The sequence below is a fragment of the Echeneis naucrates genome, chromosome 21 (assembly GCF_900963305.1).
Source record: "Echeneis naucrates chromosome 21, fEcheNa1.1, whole genome shotgun sequence".
NCBI classification, from domain to species: Eukaryota; Metazoa; Chordata; class Actinopteri; order Carangiformes; family Echeneidae; genus Echeneis; species Echeneis naucrates.
Genome location: NC_042531.1, coordinates 17,992,320 through 18,011,348, shown reverse-complemented (window position 1 = coordinate 18,011,348; position 19,029 = coordinate 17,992,320). Strand labels below are relative to the sequence as shown.

The 19,029-nt window shown below is 41.9% G+C and overlaps 1 protein-coding gene across 2 annotated transcripts in view; it reads right to left on the bottom strand.

The window, feature by feature from the left end:
* Positions 1–19,029, bottom strand: part of tmeff2a (transmembrane protein with EGF-like and two follistatin-like domains 2a) — a 108,935-nt gene that overhangs the window by 65,005 nt on the left and 24,901 nt on the right. For both annotated transcript variants that reach the window (XM_029530875.1, XM_029530876.1), the window contains exon 3: positions 2,338–2,467. In XM_029530875.1, the coding sequence (XP_029386735.1) occupies positions 2,338–2,467 (130 nt within the window). The remainder of the gene's footprint in view (positions 1–2,337; positions 2,468–19,029) is intronic.

The window sequence follows — 19,029 nt, the reverse complement described above, 5'->3', positions numbered from 1 at the left end:
CAGCATCTCCTCTCCGCGGTAATTCGTTCTGATGAGTCAAACTCATGCGTGTCCCTCCCAATTCCTCAGCAGGAATTTTCACACACTGGGAGCGCCGGGAGAGCTCCTCTCATACCCGAGTAGGAAGACTGCTGTGCTACCCTGGTAGAACTCTGGTTAAGGGAAATTATTCACTATATCAAGCAATCAATCAATCATCCAATCATCCATTCAAACTTTATTGATACAGCACTATTCAAGCAAAGAACATGAAATTGTATATTTAATTGTTGTGGGACCAACTAGACGAAACGCTGGTGAAAGGAAGTTCCCACCTGATGACTCCAAAGACATGTTAGTTATCACTGCTCACTGGACTAGTTAGATATTATCTTTAGGGCACGTTGGGCAGGTCGCAAGGTTGCTGTTAAGTTTGGGGAATTAGTCACTGAGTTTGGTCCATTTATTTATTTATTTGTTTTTTGTGGCAGAAGTTTCTTGCGTTTACTTCGAAAAGAATAAAAATAAATAAGACAATATCCCCCACCCAGGCCACATCACCACTCACGCACACACAATGCACACACACGCACTTGCACACACATCCACTCACACACAGACACTCAGATTAAAACAGGACATTATGTTTGTCTGTCAGATGTAATTAGTAGTAGAACGCGAAATAAAAAATGTCCTTAAAGTTGATAACTTTCCCTCAAAAGACTCAAATATCCAGCAGCAGCAGCCATGACATATGCAACAAATTTAAGAGTTTGACCTATCGGTGGCAGGAGTAGAGGAAAAGTAAGTCAGTTTGTGGGGACCTTAAAACTGAGACTTTTGGAAACGATACACTGATACCTGCCTCTCCTCCTGACTGTAGCTGCTCCCAGACAGCGGTGAATGTAACTTCTGTTGCATCACCATGTCAGTTTGGGCAGAGACTAATGAAAAAGGAGACTGCTCTCTCATTATTTCCTGTAACCTTGTCACAAAGTTTTCTCCACCTGCCTGTCCCTCAAGGAGACTGACAGGAGAAGGGAATGTGATCACAGATTGTTACTGATTGCTCCACCCGATAGTCACCATAATAACCATCAGGATAATTTTACACAAGACACAACGCTTCCAGAATATTGTCAGATTAAAATGGCACTTTTTAGATCGATTGCGAGAAAATGAACACAATTCGAGAAGCTAGTCACAACACATCTGTGATCTCTGTGAGTTCTGCTCTGGTTTCACTCCTGCAGACGTTCCTTTCAAACAACTTGGGTTTAAAGGAACTCATTGTGACACCATAATTTTTTAATTATATTATTAATGCTGCTATCATTTACCCATTTTGGTGGGAAACAGAGTATTATTAGAATGATATGATACTGTGTTGGGTTGATATGATACAAAACCAGTAGACAAAAACGAGTGGCAATATCATGCGCATATTCATACAGCAATTGTTTTCGTTAAGAACAAGCAATCGACAACACAACCACTTAGAAGTGTTAATATCATTGCTGGCAAAGTCTTATCTTCTGTTTGAATCCTTAAATGAATAGATACATATATACAGTATATTTACACAAACTGAAAAATGAAATGACCATCAAGATGATGTGCAATTCTGTCATTCAATTTTCTGCCTTGTTGAGCATGCCTCCTGGAAACAGTGTTACAGTAACTACCTGTGACAATTCGGCACTAGCAAAATTATTTACATTTCATGCCTTTTGACATTATTTAAACATTACATAATGAAAAGGTCACAGCTGTCGCACCCTCTCTTGCTTTATGTATAACGCATACGATGCAGAATTAAGAAAACGAACAAAAGAACTTAATTCACAACCTACATGCCTTTTGGCCAAATCCTGTCTTCCCTTCACTTTCCTGTGTTTGCTATGATGAAATCTTCACTCATCAAGAACACTTGTCGCTGTCATCGTAGTTGTGGCTTGTTACATTAATCTTTGGAAAATTACATCAGTCCGTCACCCCTGGCAATTTTTTCATCATACCTTTTAATGCCTTTGAAGTAATGCATCACTCTAATTAATTACTGGATCCCACCCACTAGACGTATTTGCATATATTGATGATTATCATAACTGAGCCTGGAAATTGTGTTGTTAAAACCAATGTAGAAACCAGTTTATTTCATTTTTCTACCAACCTCGCTCTGCATTTGCATCGTGTCCTTTACCTGCTTTACATCTGTGCAGCAAATCTATATGTTGCCTATGTTATTAGCAGATCCTTGGTCACAGTATTTCATATTCTTTGACTGTGTGTGTGCACGAGGGAGCCTGTTTGCTTGTTTATACATCTGTGTAGGCGTTATAATGTAAATGAACTCACCAGCAGGGCAGTCCCCTTCTGACATAATGAGTACTTCAGACTGTTGCTTACAGGCATCCCTGCGCAGGAAACACTCGTTCTGGTAGTTCTGATTGTTGGAGCCACACACTGGGGCATAGTCATTGTTGCACTGCAGAGATAAGAGGAGAGCAAAAAGGGTAAGAAAAGAAGCAGGAAAAAGAAAGAGGTACCATTTTAAAATAACTTTAAGAAGTCCTTGACATTCCATCGTCTATATCATTAAATGACTTTCGAGCTATTTCATAGTATGCTGTATATGTTGCCATGTTAAGGGTCAACTGCTTTTTATTTAGGGCAGCACGGCCACATAATGCTTAGCACTGTTGCCCCACAGAAAGAAGGTTGCGGGTTCGGTTCTCAGGCCTGGGGCCTTTCTGTGCAAAGTTTGCATGTTCTCCCTGTGGGCTTATTCCAGGTACTCCGGTTTCCTCCCACCATCCAAAGACATCATGTTTGGGTTAACTGGTGACTCTAATTTGTAGGTCCGAGTGTGAGCGGTTGTTGGTCTCTGTGTCTCTGTGTTGGCCCTGTGATGGACCGGTGACCTGTCCAGGGAGTACCCTGCCATTGCCCAATACGAGCTGGGATTGTCTCCAGCACTCCCCTGCGACGCCCCTGTGCTGCCCCATGGAAATCAAAAAATTTGTTTTTTTTTTTTTCAATTTCCATTATTATTATTATTTGGACAAATGCTGCCATTCAATTTGTGTTTGTCAAATGTTTGAAGGATGACTGTGGGAACTGCAAATGGCTCAAACCTTTAAGATAAACAGATAAATAAATAAATAATTCTCTGTCAATAAAACTCAAGAAAAATAAAATGATAAATCAGATGAGAGTCAGGTTTGCTTTTCTCTGAGGCCATAAGCTGCTTAACATATTTCTTTTGACTGCAGACAAAATGTTTATTTATTTATTTATTTATTTTTTTGCAGAAAATTGCAAAGCTGTTGGTCTAACAAAATAATTCATTAGATATAAGGTGGAAAGAGGTGTTAAGTAAAAGTGTGGTATGGCAGTCGCTGTAAACAAAAAGCAGTTTGTCGACTCTTTTTCACACTTTTTCGTATCCAAACAGGCCACACCTGTAGCAGTTTGATTGGTGGGACAGCTTGTGCATTTGTTTATCACTGGCCATCTACATCCAGGTATATGCAGCACTGAACTGCATATCATGTTGGGATATTGTTTATTTTTTCGTGAAGTTAAAGTATCATTCCAATCAGACTATTTCACATGAGAGAGTCTCAGTCTGGTGTAAAGTGGGTGGATCATTGCACCAGCGGGATTTGAAATATTTTTATACATTCCTAATGAAGCAGAGCTTTTGAGTCTTCAACCCTTTTAGAGAATAATGGCTATAAATGATTTTGGTAAAAAAAAAAAAAAAAACAGCACAATTCAGAAATTGTAAAAAAAAAAAAAAAATCCTTTTTTTAATGGCTCATCTTCACACTGTGTATATCTTCTGAAAAATTACAAGCATCTGCTGTTGCTCACCTCTGCCGTTGCTCCACTGGAGCAGTGGAAGGTTAAGTGACTTGCTCAAGGGCACTGAGCAAAATAGCTACTAAGGTATGGGAGAACATTACTCATTCATTTCCCCACACGGTTTGTTGGCTACTGAGCAACCTGAGATTTTTCAGATGACTGATGGCACATCAGTGCCTGGTCCTAGTTTTCTTTTTTTTTTTTCTTTTCTTTTCTGGCTGTGGAGGAAAGATATTCATTTGATTTGATATTGATTTGCCAGCGCTACACCGCAGGAATAACAAATGTGATTATTCAATTGAGAAAACCCCCCCCCCCCCCCGCTCTCTATTCCCTGGGAAAAAGCTATGGCTTTCAGAGGTTTCAGAGAAACTGTCGCTCTGTACTCACAGCCCATAACCTGATTAAATTTTAAAGTGCTGAAAACTGGGCAATGTGTGAAAATGTGTTCCTGCTGGGTGTGACATCACAAGGACAAAGGGGCTTGTTGGACTGTCCTCGGAGGAACACGACAGCTAAGGCACTCATGGCTCTTTGTTTCCAATTCGGCCCACCTTCGAGTCTCTGATGGACAGAGCTGGAATCTGTTCTCTGTAGGCCCGAGCACCTATCTGTGTCGTTGCAGTACTACATGGCACTCACGCCTTTAGCTATAACACAGCAGTAGCAGCCAGGTAAGAGAAAGTCCATGTGCTCCATCCCCGTAGGGTTTAACTCAGAGCAATAAACTTGATAAACTACTTTTAAATGTTTGAAGTGAGTTTTAATAATGTTAAAAAATAAATTAGATTCTGTTTTGTCCTCTCTTTGCACATTAACTCATTGCTATCTCTCTGCTGTCATCATCCATCATTTAATATAATGCCAATGGGGGCAGAAAACAGAAGGCTAAATCATACAGAACACTGGGATTCATGAGTGAGCTGCTCTCCCTGTTAATATCTTATCCAACTAGCTTCTAAGACGAGAATTAGAGTTATAGCTAGTCTGTCAGAGACTTTTTTCAACCTCCTGTTCACATGTAGTTGTAATTTCTGTCATAAAACAATCTGTTCCTTTATGTCTGTAGATTTAGTCAGGGGGCATCTCTATAGTACAGTTAGACCATGGCCTGTGCAAGTAAATGCATGTAGACACCAGGGCTGAAAACTGAAGCCAATGCCGAAGCACCTTAAATCTCCATTCTTTCTAATGACCATTAGGGGCCAATGCCACTGGTTGGTATGAGAAGTCACATTGTATTGATGTCAATGGGAAATTGGCCCCAGTTCTTTCTTGATTGGTTACGTCAGCAAAAGTATTCCTTGTCAGTTAACGGTTCCATTCTCTCGTTTAGTTTAAAACACATGATGTAAGTGTAGACCTTTATTTTATTCAAAGCCGGCACAAACTGTGCAAGGGAGGCAGTTTACCCTCAGGCTTGATTGAAACACCATGTAGGTGATCATGTGAGCGGGAGGGGTCTATACTTAGACTCAACTAGTCTGTGTTCATCCAAATCCTTAACGGATGTTGGATGCTTTTCTTCCCCAAGCAAAACTGAAACAGAGAGTGTGAAGAGAGATGTTAAAGAAAAGGAGCTAAATACCAGAGTTGTCATACATGTGCTGCACTTTTGAATTTCATTGCTTCAGTGCTGATGCTGCTACATACACATGGGCCTTATGGCCACAAGGAGAAGTGCGAAAGTAACTGTGCCATCGATTCAGGAGCCCAGGAGCATCACAACAATCAAGTGTGAATGCTGCTTTTAAATAGCTGCCGGGAAAAGATGTCAGAATATACACAAAAGGAGGAGGAAGAGGAGCACAGGAGGGAAAGAGAAACTGCACACTGGCGCTTGATCAAAGGGATTGAGAAGCAGGAAGGAAAGAGGCTGTTGCAAAGACGAGAGGCAAAAATGAGTGAAATTGGGCTGAGGGGGAGAGGAAGTCAGTGGAAATAGATGAGAGTGAGACAGTAGGAGACTGAGGGGTAATGAAAGTACAGGAAAATACAGAAGTGAAGATGCAGACGGCCAAACAGAGAGGGAGAGAAAGACGAAGCCCTGGCTCAACAAACTTGGCACAATAAAAAAGAATCACAGCGCCTGAAGAAAACGAGGCACAGAGGGGAGAAAAAAAGAACATCATAAAATAAAAAAGAAAAAGAAAGTGAAGAAGAAATGGGGACACAGACAGCGAGAGGGAGAGGGATCGAAAATCCCCTCAAAGGAGAGTGGGAGAGAATGAAAACATGGCAACCCCACAAAGGCGATTGGAATAGCTTGCGGCAGGGCCCGTGCTTTTTCGCCATCCTCCATCCTTCCCCTCTGTCTCCCGCCCTTCACTGTTACGGTCTCTCCCATCTGGCTGAGGCTGTTCTTAACCTGGGGACTCTCACTTTATGGCAGGCAGTGATGCAACTGAAGAGAAAGCTGCCCGGCACAACCCTGTGGGTATTTTTCAAGAGTGCCTTCTTTTCTGCAAAAACTCCCGAACCCCAGTGTCTTCATCTTCCCCTAGTATTTGGCTTTCACCCTCTTTTCAGTGGAGGAGAGGAGCAATGTGCGTATGGTGCATTAAAAACCTCAAACACTCTTAGAGTAGGCGCGAACGGCAGATGCAGCTGCGTGCAAATGACAGTCTCATGCAGAAATCTCATGTCATAGGCTTGTTAATGCATGCTGGGTGCATCACTTGTTGTATTTTAGGTGAGCCATTATAGAGGTGGTACGGGTACAGAAATAGATTGCCAAACATAAAACAAGGCAGTCAGAAAGACGCGAAACATTGCACATCTTTATCTTTACTGGAAGTGCCAGTTGATCTTCAACCAGACTTGTAGGGAAGAAAAAAACAGGCATCTTAATGTCTTATTGATCTGGTGTTTCGCTTCATGTGACAGTAAGGAGGACAATAGGTTACAAATATCAACATATTTTATTCTTTTTTATTCTTTCTCACGGGACCAATTTACTGAGCAGATGACCACGAGACAAAGGCGTCAGGGACAAAGGTCTTCTTGTTGCAGTCTTTGTTGGGACATTGTAACACTGAGCCATGAATTGTCTTGATGGCTGGCAGTGTGAGATTGTGATCAGTGGTCTTTCATTGCAGGCTTTGTCAGCTGTTTGGCATGGACCACTATCAACCAAATTTAAAGGAAAAAAAGACAAAAGTTGTCAAAAGGATTCCAAGATGTGATTTTAATGGATAGCAGGCCATTTGAAGCAAAGATTTAGGAGGAGGGGAAAAATGGGCATGCTAATGAGGAGGGGTGAATGAAACAGAAGGTGAAAACATTTGAGCCGCCACAATTCTCTGCAGACAGGGGAGAGGGGCTATTGGCCAGTGCCATATGGCAAGGCCTTATGTGCCCACTGGCTCAGGATTTGCAGAAGTCGCAGACATTGCCCCATACCTCTGCTGCGACCAAACCTGGACAGTTGCATGGCATCTCGATGAGGCACACAGTGACAGCAGAAGTGTTGATGGTCCCGTGTGTGTGTGTGTGTGTGCGTGTCGACGCGTGTGTGCTTCTGTGTGTGACTTGTGTGGGTTAGTGAGAGGAAATAAAGAGAAGAATGCATCCATATTCATGTAGGAGAACCTGAGTGCACTCGATCATCCATTTCCTCAAAAGTATTCATTCGCATTCTGTCTTCATCATACATTTAAGCCTGCTTCTAGTCTTGTGTACCGTCGCATATCCCTTCACACCCGTTCAGCTATTGTCACTGGAAATATAGTTTCCTCAAACCTCCTGCAGGGGCTGCTGTGGCTCTGCCTACCCTCAGCTCTCTTTATCTGAGTTGGAAAAGCTAAAATGTGGGACTGAAGCCAGGACCTGTTGTCTCCCTACCTGCCTGGGATCAGCACAGCTCACACACACACACGCACACAAAGCAACCGATGCATGCACCAAGAGAGCACTTTGTACAAAAAACAGGGATCCGTGCCTTACCAGGTCACAAAACACAACAACCTAGCAAAACAAGCATAACGATCATCATTCATTCTGTGAATCTATAGCAGCTCCCAGTGCTGATTCCACCGAGTGTCCGGCATAGCTGGCGGCTGACAGGGGTGGAACAAAGACAGGTGGAGGGAGGAGGTGGGGGAGCAGAGTGGTATGGGGAATGTAGAGTGAAAAAGCAGGTATGGAGGAGGAGGAGGGTAGTATGTGGAAAACAGAGAGGAAAAGAAATGGTCGAAGGACAGTTGCATGAAGGAGTAGGGGAGGGAAGGTGGATTAGATTTAAAGCTGAAAAGTAAAAGTGATCGGGGGGATAAATGTTAAGACGATAGCAATGACAGGAATGAGGGATCGAGGAGGACACTGCGGGGGAGTGGAGAGGGACATGCTCAACAGAAAAACCGCATGAGAGGAAACCACATGAGTGGGAGACAAAGGAGAGGAGAGATGTGAAGAGAAGGCGTGTGCACACACGCATCAGTGTGTAACCGTGTAGTGGAGGGAAGGGGTGTACCAATTTGAGGGTAGAGCATGGCGAAATGTGGCAGAAGCAAATGTGACGAGCTATGAGATGAAATCTCCACATATGAGAAAACCGATCATCACTTAAAACAAGAATTAGCCAGAGCTCACATTGACGTATGTGTGGATAGTAGGTGTTATGTGGAGGTGACATTTGCAATTTATGAAAGTTAAATATAGAAAGAATCGTTTGGATGCAAAGGGAAAGTTTGAATTATAAGTCAAGACACTAACAAACCATGCCTCATTTCTCGAATGGTAGTCTTTACGCTCGGAGAGCTATTAAATATGCATTTCCCTGACAGCAATATTTGAATTTGAGGCAGTTTGATAACCAAGTGGAACTTCACTCACTTTGTCAGCCTTGTACCGCCTTATACTTTACTGCCTTCGATTCATTTCAATGACACAGTGGCTTGCTCAGAAATCTCTTTGCAATCCACTGGTATTGACAAACAGTAAAACAAGTACATTAAAGTTCATAGACTCACATTTCTCCATCTCTCTCTTATGACGTTGTTAAACGCCATTGATCTTATTTGAAGCAAAATATTGCAGTCATCATTGTGGTGGTATCAGATTCAGTGCCAAACGAAACAAAGCTCTGGACTTCCTCTTAATAAAAGCAGGGAATAGCTTTATACAATCATAACACAAAAGGCACGGCACAGGCAACACAGAAAATATAGCAAAATGAAAACCAGAGTGTTCAGGATGACTAAGGTGGCTAAAGAGAAGAGTAGGCTTTTGAATATATCAATTCAAGGGAAGGAAATAATAAAAGGAAAAAAAAATGACAGCTGAAAATTCTTCATCACCTTTGATTTGAAACAGGCGTGTGGAATGGGGAGATGTGATTGGTCAGCAGATCTGAGGGATGTGCAGGCTGAATAACGGAGAAGGGTTTCCAAGATGTTGCCCTGTGCGGACAGGGTTTTAAAAACAAATAAAAGAATCATAAAATGAATTCTGGTAAGCACCAAGGAGAGGCCGGTACAGGAGAGAACCGCTGTCTCTTACCACGTCCTAGCGCTGAGGAGACTCGCTGCTGTACTCAAGAACCAGCTGCAGGCGAGACGGCCTGACTGACTGACAGACTCCTACACGGAGAGATCTGAAGCAGTCGAGGTGAGGGGGAAATAAAAGCGTGAACTGCCATTTCCAAATCTTTCACAGACAGGACTGATTTTAATTCTGCAGGTGACCTCGCGTGGAAGAAGCCAACACTGACAATCAAGCTGATTTGTGTAACTTGAACCAGACACGGGGTAGCTACAGTGCATGATTAGGGGAGCGCGTCGATGTGAGGTCCATGCTGATGGGACGTTTTGAACAATGGACCCCCTTAATGCACAGCTATGATCTCAGCCACTCAAGGCATTTTAATCATTGCAGAGAGACAAGAACACATCTGACAGTTCTGCAGCACAGACTCTATTTCAGAAAATGACATTGCGGCACAAGCGCGGTTCCTTCTGAAAGACATCCAGATTCAGTTCAACTGAAAACAGCGCATGCTGTCATTGGACATCTCTCATCTCTCTTTGTGGCTATTTTGCGATTCACTGTCATCTTTTGACTTTCTAAAAAAAATAATAAAATAAAATAAAAAAAAACAGGTTCGGCCTTTCTTGGCTCTTTATTGGATCGTTATATAGTTTTTGAAATGGTTTAGAAAATACAGCCAGGAAGGATTGGTGGGCTGCTCTTAAATTCCTGCATTATCTATATTTCTTTACATCTTGGTGAAGTTGCCGAGCCGGGGGAATCCATGCTGAACTAGTTACTGTGGCATCCACAGCTAATGCGGGATTTGATTTAACACCTGAGGAAACCTTACCAAACATAAGGCAAGAGCTGAACTCATAAGGAGCATCTTTTCATTTGCTTTCCAAGCACATTTATAGATCAGAAAGATGCTGACACTGAAGTCATCAGTTTTAATCCCAGTTATGAGAGAGAAGGCGTAGGATAATGGATACTTGATATTGTATCACTTTTAACAGACCAGCATAGATGGTAATGCAGGTGTTGGCAGTAAGCTTCCTAAACTCCTCCTCTGAGATGCTTTTCCCTCCGCTGGGAGTCCCTGGAGATGGATGGTCTCTTCGGCGTGGCCTCAGCCTCACTCATGGGCCTCATGTCAGGCTACTGGCTTTTAAATACCTTCAAATGGAGGCACCTGTGGGTGCTACTTACTTAACCAAGTGCCAGATGTGCCCGAGGCTATGCTGGCCACTGCAGAGAAGTGGATTTCAGAGTCCTCTCTAGATCCCTGAGCTCCTTTACTGTTGGCGAAACATTATTTAAGATGAAATGATTAACTTTTTACAGCAAGTGTCAAAAATACTCCTGTAAAATTATCACTGCTCTAGCTAGCATCTAATCCAATGATCTTTTTCATTCAACTCACGGCAAGTTCATGCTTGCAGACCTGAAGGAGGCTCAGTCAACAGTGAGCTGGTATGCCTCCCTTGAAACATTAAACATTTTTATCCATCTGAACTACAGAAACTAAGACTGTCCAAAAGGGAGACACAAAGGATGTCCCCCACCTAGACCCTATACAAACAATTTGTCCATCACCTCTGATCCAACCAGTGGAATGGTCTCCTGAAATAGTGCCTCAACGATGCATTTATGTGTGGGCATTTGTTAAATACTACAGCTTTAGACACCACACTCAGCATAAGGTCAGGCTGAAGGTTGACGATAAAAGTGACTAAAACCATTGTAGAAATGCTGGAAATGATTTCTAACACCTGTTCTTAGTCAAGAGTCTACATTTATAAAACAGTCCAAGACAGCAACTGTTGTACTCGTTCTCTCCCAGAGCTGTGCTCTAATTACAGCAGCAGCACACTTAGGCAGAACTCAACTTCCATGGCAAATTTTCATTGCATAGATACATAGAGATGAGTGGCTAATCCCCATGAGTCCTATTAGAGGTTTCACTCTGTGATCATTAGACATAAAGCCCTACAGTACATAAAAATCATTGATATTCATGGATGGGGTTTGAAGGCACAGCTAAAGAATGTCCAATTCTCTAACACTTTGAGTTGACAAATCAGATGGAAGCCGAGATTGCGGTCTTGTGCATTGTGTGCGTGTGAGACGTCTTCCAACTCTTCAACATTAATTAAACATCAAAAATATCAACCAAGACCAAACACCGTGACTCTCAGCTGTTCATATGTTCACCCTATGGAGTACCGTCAACCACCAGACACACCTCATCAATGGCAAAGTATGAAGTACCAGCAGGTGCATCGTGCTCAGGCAAGGCAGCTAAGCAGCAAACATCCTGAAAAGATCTTGTATATAAATATACAAACATGCATGCTTGCGCAGAGCAAGGAGCACAAGACTTGCTGTGTGACTTCAAACACCGGGGACTGAACATTTCCCCTGCAACTTTGCATCGCATTTCGAAAGCAGCTGCACTAGTATCAACAGAGACCAGATCACAAACTAATGATATGACTGGCTCAGCTGGGCATATTTAGAGTGCTGCCATGCTAGCGCAGCAAGGGACCGCTGTGCATGCAGGAAATCTGGCAGCTGCTATTCCCCGAGAAAGCCTTAACTAAAATGGACTCACTGTGGCAGTCTTTCTGTCAGCAAGTCTAAGCCCCTGAACTGCCTACTGCGTATGGACTTCGAGCAAGGCACATGTCTCTATTCCCACCGACTCATGTCTGTAAACCTGTAAAAGTTCATGCTGACTTCAAATCTCCATCCAAATGCTTCCAGTCACCTCCCACTACTGACTCTAAACTAAGTCACCATCCTTCTGCAAACACAGCTCCTGTAAAAGCAGTGCTCAAGTGTCATTGAACCACGGCTTTATTTCAAACAGGGTCACACTTGCAGCTGATGGGCACTCCATATTAATAACTGTGTACTGTAGGTAAACTGCAAGATGCACTTCCTTTTTATTGAAACCTTCTTTCTTAGGTTAAGACGGGAAGAGTAAATTATGGTATTTGATAATACTGAAGCATTTTCAATTGTGTTGGTAACATCTGTAAAACTGTAATCTGTAATTTGGAGTTAGCTCGGCAATGAGAATTTGACAAGTTTTCAGATTTCCACAGGTAAGGAGGTTTTCCTGTGAGTTAGGATGCTCAGAAATACGTCACCAGCATCCAGGTGGGGCCATGAATACTGATTTAGGCCTTATCACTTCAGTTTTTGGGTCAATTTATGAGCTGTGTATATAGCTCCGATCCCCATCAAGATGGAGCTGAGGAAAATTCTGCAAAACTTTAGTCTTTCACACATATCAAGATCAAAGACGACTGTGAACTGTACAGTGTTTGTTGTGCAGAGTATATTAATATATTCAAGTTTTAAAAGAAAAATGAGTTTTGTGCACAGCCTGCACTTCAGGGCTGAGGGGGTTGGAATCAGCAACATGTACACATAATCAGAAATCCGAAATAACTAATCCCAAGTGTTTGTGGTTTAGAGACCACCAATGAGTTGTGGCAGGGTGGGACATTGATATAAATAACACCGCCGCAATGTTTGTAATTTATTTATTAAATGTATTACCTATTACAATGTTGTTGCTTTTTTGATTATTTAAATTACAACTTCACTCCAGCATGTTTGCATATCGTTTTCAGTGACATTTTAATTGATATTGACTGTGATTATTCAGATTGCTCTGGTTGGTTGGTATCATAAGTTTAAAATTCTATCAGTATCAACATAATTTTTTATTGAATTATACCAGAGTCAACGCGCAAAATATCACGGCTCTGTCAGATTTGACTTTTATAGTCACTTCTGCAGTAAAAGCCTTGAACGTTGCACAACATCCACTGGAACGTACAAACACAGGCAGGGAAGGTAGAACAAGGTTTTAGTGTATGAGCCTGAACAACACTGCAAGCTACTAATGCTGACACAGCTAATGATAGCTTCAGGGATGCTGCCGAGCTCAAACAAAAACTATTAACAATCAGATGATCATGACTTCTCCCAGGCTTTTCCAAAAAACCACAATTTAACAGTGGGAGGGTTATTAAAGTTGCACAAAAGCAACAAAAAGGAACGTCACAGCCCACATGGTGCTGCCGCACTTTGAGCAGTCTAACAAGCAAAACTCAACACCTTTTACTCGAATGCTTGCATCTCAAGAGAATGATCAGACTCAGTGGCTCAGAACTGCTGAGGAGGGATTTCATTCAGTTAAAGGACACTCTTGGGAACTTTACTGTGCAAGTATCTTGGGTACAATCCCAACATACCACAGTGACTGCCTGGTCTATATATGACTCTGCTGCAGTATACATCCATGACACCATTAAGACTTTAACAATGTCCCACCAGCGGCAAGCAGTTTAAAGTACCCTGTTGTAACCTGCAAATTCACACAGGGGTGCTAAATGCAAAATCAAGTTTTAACAAATAATATAGATAAATTAATCAAATTAAATAAAATGACAACCCCCGTGACCAAGCGTCTGAAGATGAATAAATGAATGAATGAATGAACAAATAAAATCATCAGCTAAAACCTTAATCTAGAAATTTCTCACATTCTGGTAATTAATGGGCCAGAATGTTATTATAAAAGGTCTACAAATAGAGGATGTCATTAGCTAGCTCTACAGATTGTGAAGTCCCTAAAAGCGACCTTTTTGATATGTAATACAGGGATATTAAAAAATAATAACAGGGGTTAGTGCAGTCGCCCCACAATAATAAGGTTGCAGGTTCGGTTCCCACGCTGGGGCCTTTCTGGGCGGAGTTTGCATGTTCTCCCAGTGCCCACGTGGGTTTCCTCCCACCATCCAAAGACATCATGTTTGGGTTAACTGGTGACTCTGAAGAGTGTGAGTGTGAGTGGTTGTTGGTCTCTGTCTGTCTCTGTGTGCTGGCCCTGTGATGAACTGATGACCTGTCCAGGGTGCACCCCACCCTCATCAAGTGTGAGCTTGGATTGGCTCCAGCAGCCCCCACAACCCAGAAACGAATAAGCGAATAAGTAGAATATGAATCAATGAATGAATAGATGTGACTTTAACTCTTGTCCTGGTGTATTGCTATCATGGTAGTGTGTAGGTTTCGAGGGAAACAAAACAAAAAAAAAAAAGGGTCAAATTCCTTCTATGTGTTTGGAGAATAAAACTTCTTCAGACAGGTCACAGTCATGACAGAAGATGACAAATTTTAAACATGAATATAAGATTGATACTATCACCACAGTGTACAAGGTTACCGCTATAGCATTTAGCGATGGCTGAAACTGTGTTTTGCCATCAAAACAGTAAAGGTGACCTTGAATTTAAGATTTTTGTGTGAATTGTGTGAATTGTGAATCCCTTTATCCCATTCTACATTTTTGAGAAAACTGAATTATGGCCACAAACATAGACTGTGGGGTGACTTTGACCTCTGATCTTGGGCCATCAATTTCCAATTATTGTATCCTGGAGTCCAAGTGAAAATTTTGTGCAGATTAGATAAATTCAACCAGTGAAATTTGATCTTTAACCACCAACATCCAATTAGCTGGTTGTTGAGTCCGAGTGGCTGCCTTTTCCACAGCTGCAGCTATTTGTTGCCAGATGTTGCCAGGAACAGGATGGATGGACAGATAAACATCCTACCTTTGGCTGTCACTCTCACCAGCACGGAAACATAAAATCAGGGGTTTGAATTTCACACTGCACTGCTATTCCTTCATCAGTATTTGTGGCAAAGAAAATGATCTCTGACATTTTCTTGGGCACAAAAAAACTGTTTCTAGAAGATGAAATCCAGTGGTCCAGCTGGGGACTAAGGTGCTAGGCAAGAATTTATTACATGGCCTTCAATTTTTTCCTTTGAAATGCCTAAGCTGAAAAACCCGTGTGAGTAAAAACACAGAGATGTTTGGAGCTGAAAGCAAATCTGACATTGTTTGTGCATCAAAGAATTTCCCTGAAGAAGCAGAGAAAGAGCCTGTGCCCCCTTCTCCCACCTGTCGCAGAGCTCTTCTGAGCCTCTCTGAGGTTATGGAAGCAGAAATTAAGTCAACTCTGCTTACATACCCTTCCAGTCTCCTCCACAAACCCCTCAGCACAGCCTCATAATCAGACTGAGGCGCCATTTTGTTTCAACTCAATTTAATATGCACACATTTTTCATATGTGGGTGAGTCAATCCAGCCTTCCAACGAGCCTATCGATTCAATCTTTCTTCATTGACCACATCACATCTCTCCAGGCAGGTAGGCTGCTGGAAAGCTGTTTCCAACTATGTATTTCTAAGACTTTCATTTAGTAATAGACTGCGATTTTATCTCCCATGAGAAGACCAGGTCAAAACCTAGTTGCCTTGGATTAGAATCTGCCGTCATTGCTGCTAATAATCTGATAATATCACCAGACATATAAATTACAAGCAGAGACTGCTGCGATTTTAGCTTTATTTGCTGTAACATGATCACTAAGGAAGCAGGTTAGAGGAGATACAATATCTTTCTTTAGTCTCATGCAGCTCACAGCAGTTTAGCCTTTATTTACCTCAAATTAACAGTGACAGACTTTTATTCTTTTCTTTTTTTTCCCCCTTTTTTTTTTTTTTTTGAAGTGCTTACTGTAGTTAGTGTATCAATTGTGGATAGAGCACTTTCTGTAATTGTTTAAAATGTAAAGCCCTCTACTTTCAGTGGACAGAAACCCTTTATTTTGTACCACAGATTTTACTACTGTAAACTAGTATAAACAGTTAGTTTGTGGAAGTCTGTGTATTGTTTAATTTCTGGTTGTTGGCGTTTCTGTTGTTTTTACCCCATTTAGATCTGCTAGTTTTAACAGTTCCCGATGACTGCTCTCTCTTCTCTCTGTACTCAGTGCGTCCTATGTTTAATTACTGCTCTGCCTCCTTTCATAACGAGGATACATGTAATAAAAGTCATTTATTTGCCATAATGTGGGCTAGGCTGTGTTTCCCTGCAGCTCCTGAGCAACCAGGAAACCAGAGCTGTGCAGACTGACTGCCTGAACACAGTCCACTTATGCACCAGATTTAGGTCAAGGTTGTTTTTTTTTATAATTTTTTTTTAATAATAATAATAATTCTAAAAAAAAAAAAAAAATCAATTCAGTGACAGTGTGCAAAGTTGGTAACACTGTAGAATGTTAAGCAGTGATGAGCTAGTCAGTCTGGAACATTTCAAATTGTAAATCTTGCAACCAGGCCAAAAATAAACATGAACAAAATTGATGTAGGTGCAATATGAATTCTTACTCTATATCATCTGGGGGAAGTTGGTCAGGAAAGGGGATGAGGAAGACGGCATGGTGTGTAGCTGGGTCAACAAAGTGGACTTCAGAGGCCGACAGAAATTTTCAACATTTCTAGTCAGCCCAGTAATTCTCAAACAAGTATTTGTTTGTGTTTTTTTTTTTTGAGGGTGTTAAAAAATTAAATTAATTCACTTTGTGTTGATGGTTACTTGACAGGGCCACAGAATAGCCCAGATTAATTACACACACACGCATACAAATATGCATGCATGCACACAAAAAGAGAGGCAGATACAAACGCAGACACATCCTTCATCCGCAGAGACCTGACTGATAGCCTGATCCATTTCCTGTATCCATTAGAAGCAGTCCTAGATTATGCAATTCATCCCAAGGCTATCATCCACCTCTATCAATAATAAACATCTCCACGAAACTAGGGCTTGCCTCAGAGGATGGAGACGGCACCACCCAGCACGTTCTACTTCTGATGAAACCCTCTGCCGTCTTGGCCCATACAGAGCATCGCATTTTCTTTCCACACGACTTGTGTTGACTTGCTGAGACCCCCAGGCACAATCTTTACTTATGCCTTCTCGCACTTATCAAAGCCCCAGCTTTATCAGTCCTGACAGAGACGTCTCAGTGCTTATGATGGTGGCTGAGAGCACCTGTGGCTCATGACAAGAGACAGACGCTCTCCACCAAGATTCCTCTGCGTCTTTCATGTGGCCTCTTTATTTCCATCATCTCGCTGTTTCGTCAGGTGATTGATAGCTGGTGCAAATGTGCTTGCGATATGACCTGGGGGGGTGTGGAAAAGGAGCCGAGAAACTGGGGGAGGTATTGAACACACAAATTTTATATTGGATGCGAATGAAAACACTTTTTTGTTTCTCAGCTGTACATATGAAACTACTGTCAGAGTAGGATCTCTCATGACTGATACTCGGGTCTGCTGCAGTTGTCCCACTGAGCTATATTTTTCTGCAGCTTTTCTTTCCCGTACGGAAGCAGTGGGAAAATTCCTATTCATATATCATTTCATAAAGATGAATATTAACTGAAAATGTACAACATATGGCTTCCTCATTAAGGCTCCTTAAAGAATTGGCATTCTTCTCATAAAATATGTTTTCTATTGACCACCAGTTGATTCAGTGTTCTGTTATAAGGATGCATGTATGCAACTTTAGACACACTAAAGATTTTACATTTTAGGCTTCATCCTCTTGCATAAGAACCCTTACACAAAATTCCCATTAACATACACAAATTGCTTCCTAAAAACACTTAATGACCACTATAATGGCCACTGGTGGACTTAGGTTCAATTTCCCTTCAACTCTGTTTTCCGCTACGTGCTATGTGGGTGTGCCGCTCTCTTGTTTGTGCGTTTGCTCTCTCTGCAGTGGAGGTGTGGCAGGTGTTACTAATCTGTTGACGAGTGGGAGGCTATATGAAGGAGGAGAGTGCTGCGTTCTGTCTGTCATTTCTCCCCTCTCAGTCAGCCAGCGTACCCTGTGTGGACCAATATGGCGGCGAGCGTAGACACAATAAGCAGTATTCAGTTCATATGGTTTTTTTTTTGTTTGTTTGTTTTTTTTTTTTTTTCACTTCTTCCTGTTCGTCTTTGAGTATGTTAAGATTGCTGCTGAAACCTGCTTTTTGTTGTATTTCTTGCTTAAATATGTTTAAGCATGTCTGTCATTTCATACTGCCATCATGCTCGAAATAAAGACTTTTTAATTGAATTGAATGGCGAATGGGTTGACCAGAGCTCAGACCTACAAGCGGTCCCAAGATGTTCATTTGTCTGACACTTTGTTTGCTTCTGTTATGACAGAGGATAATGGGCCCTCGACAGGTACACCTTTGAACTGCACCTTAAAGGCTGAAAAGGTAACAGGGTCTGTCACACCAGTTCCTCTGCTTTTAACCTGAGATGTACACATTTCTGCTCAGTGGAATGACCTGTCCCTGGCTAAATGTCTTAGCACAGCTTCTCAGAGCCCTAGTGAGTGCAAAAAGGTGCAGTTCTTACACACCTTTTGATAAAGGTGTGTTGATGCGCAGTTGGTTATCTCAGCCAGGAGGGGCTGAAGACAGTTAAGGGGGAGATTGGGGCACAGTGTACCAGATAGTTATGCCAGTTGCTTGTCGACAACATGTGGTTGAACTAGCACATGAGCACTTATGGTCTTGACATTTGGGAATAACAAAGACGTACGACCATGTCCTAAAACATTTATTTTGGCTGATAATGAATGGTGATGTAGTTCACTTCTGTAAAAACTGTGGTGTCTGCCAGGTTGTGGGAAAACCTAATCAAGTGGTGCCCCGAGTTCCTCTGCAACTGGTCCTGCTATTGGAGAACCTTTTGAGAATGTTGTAGTTGATTGTGTTGGTCCTTTGCCCAGAAAAAAGTCTGGCAGCCAGTACTGCTCACGGT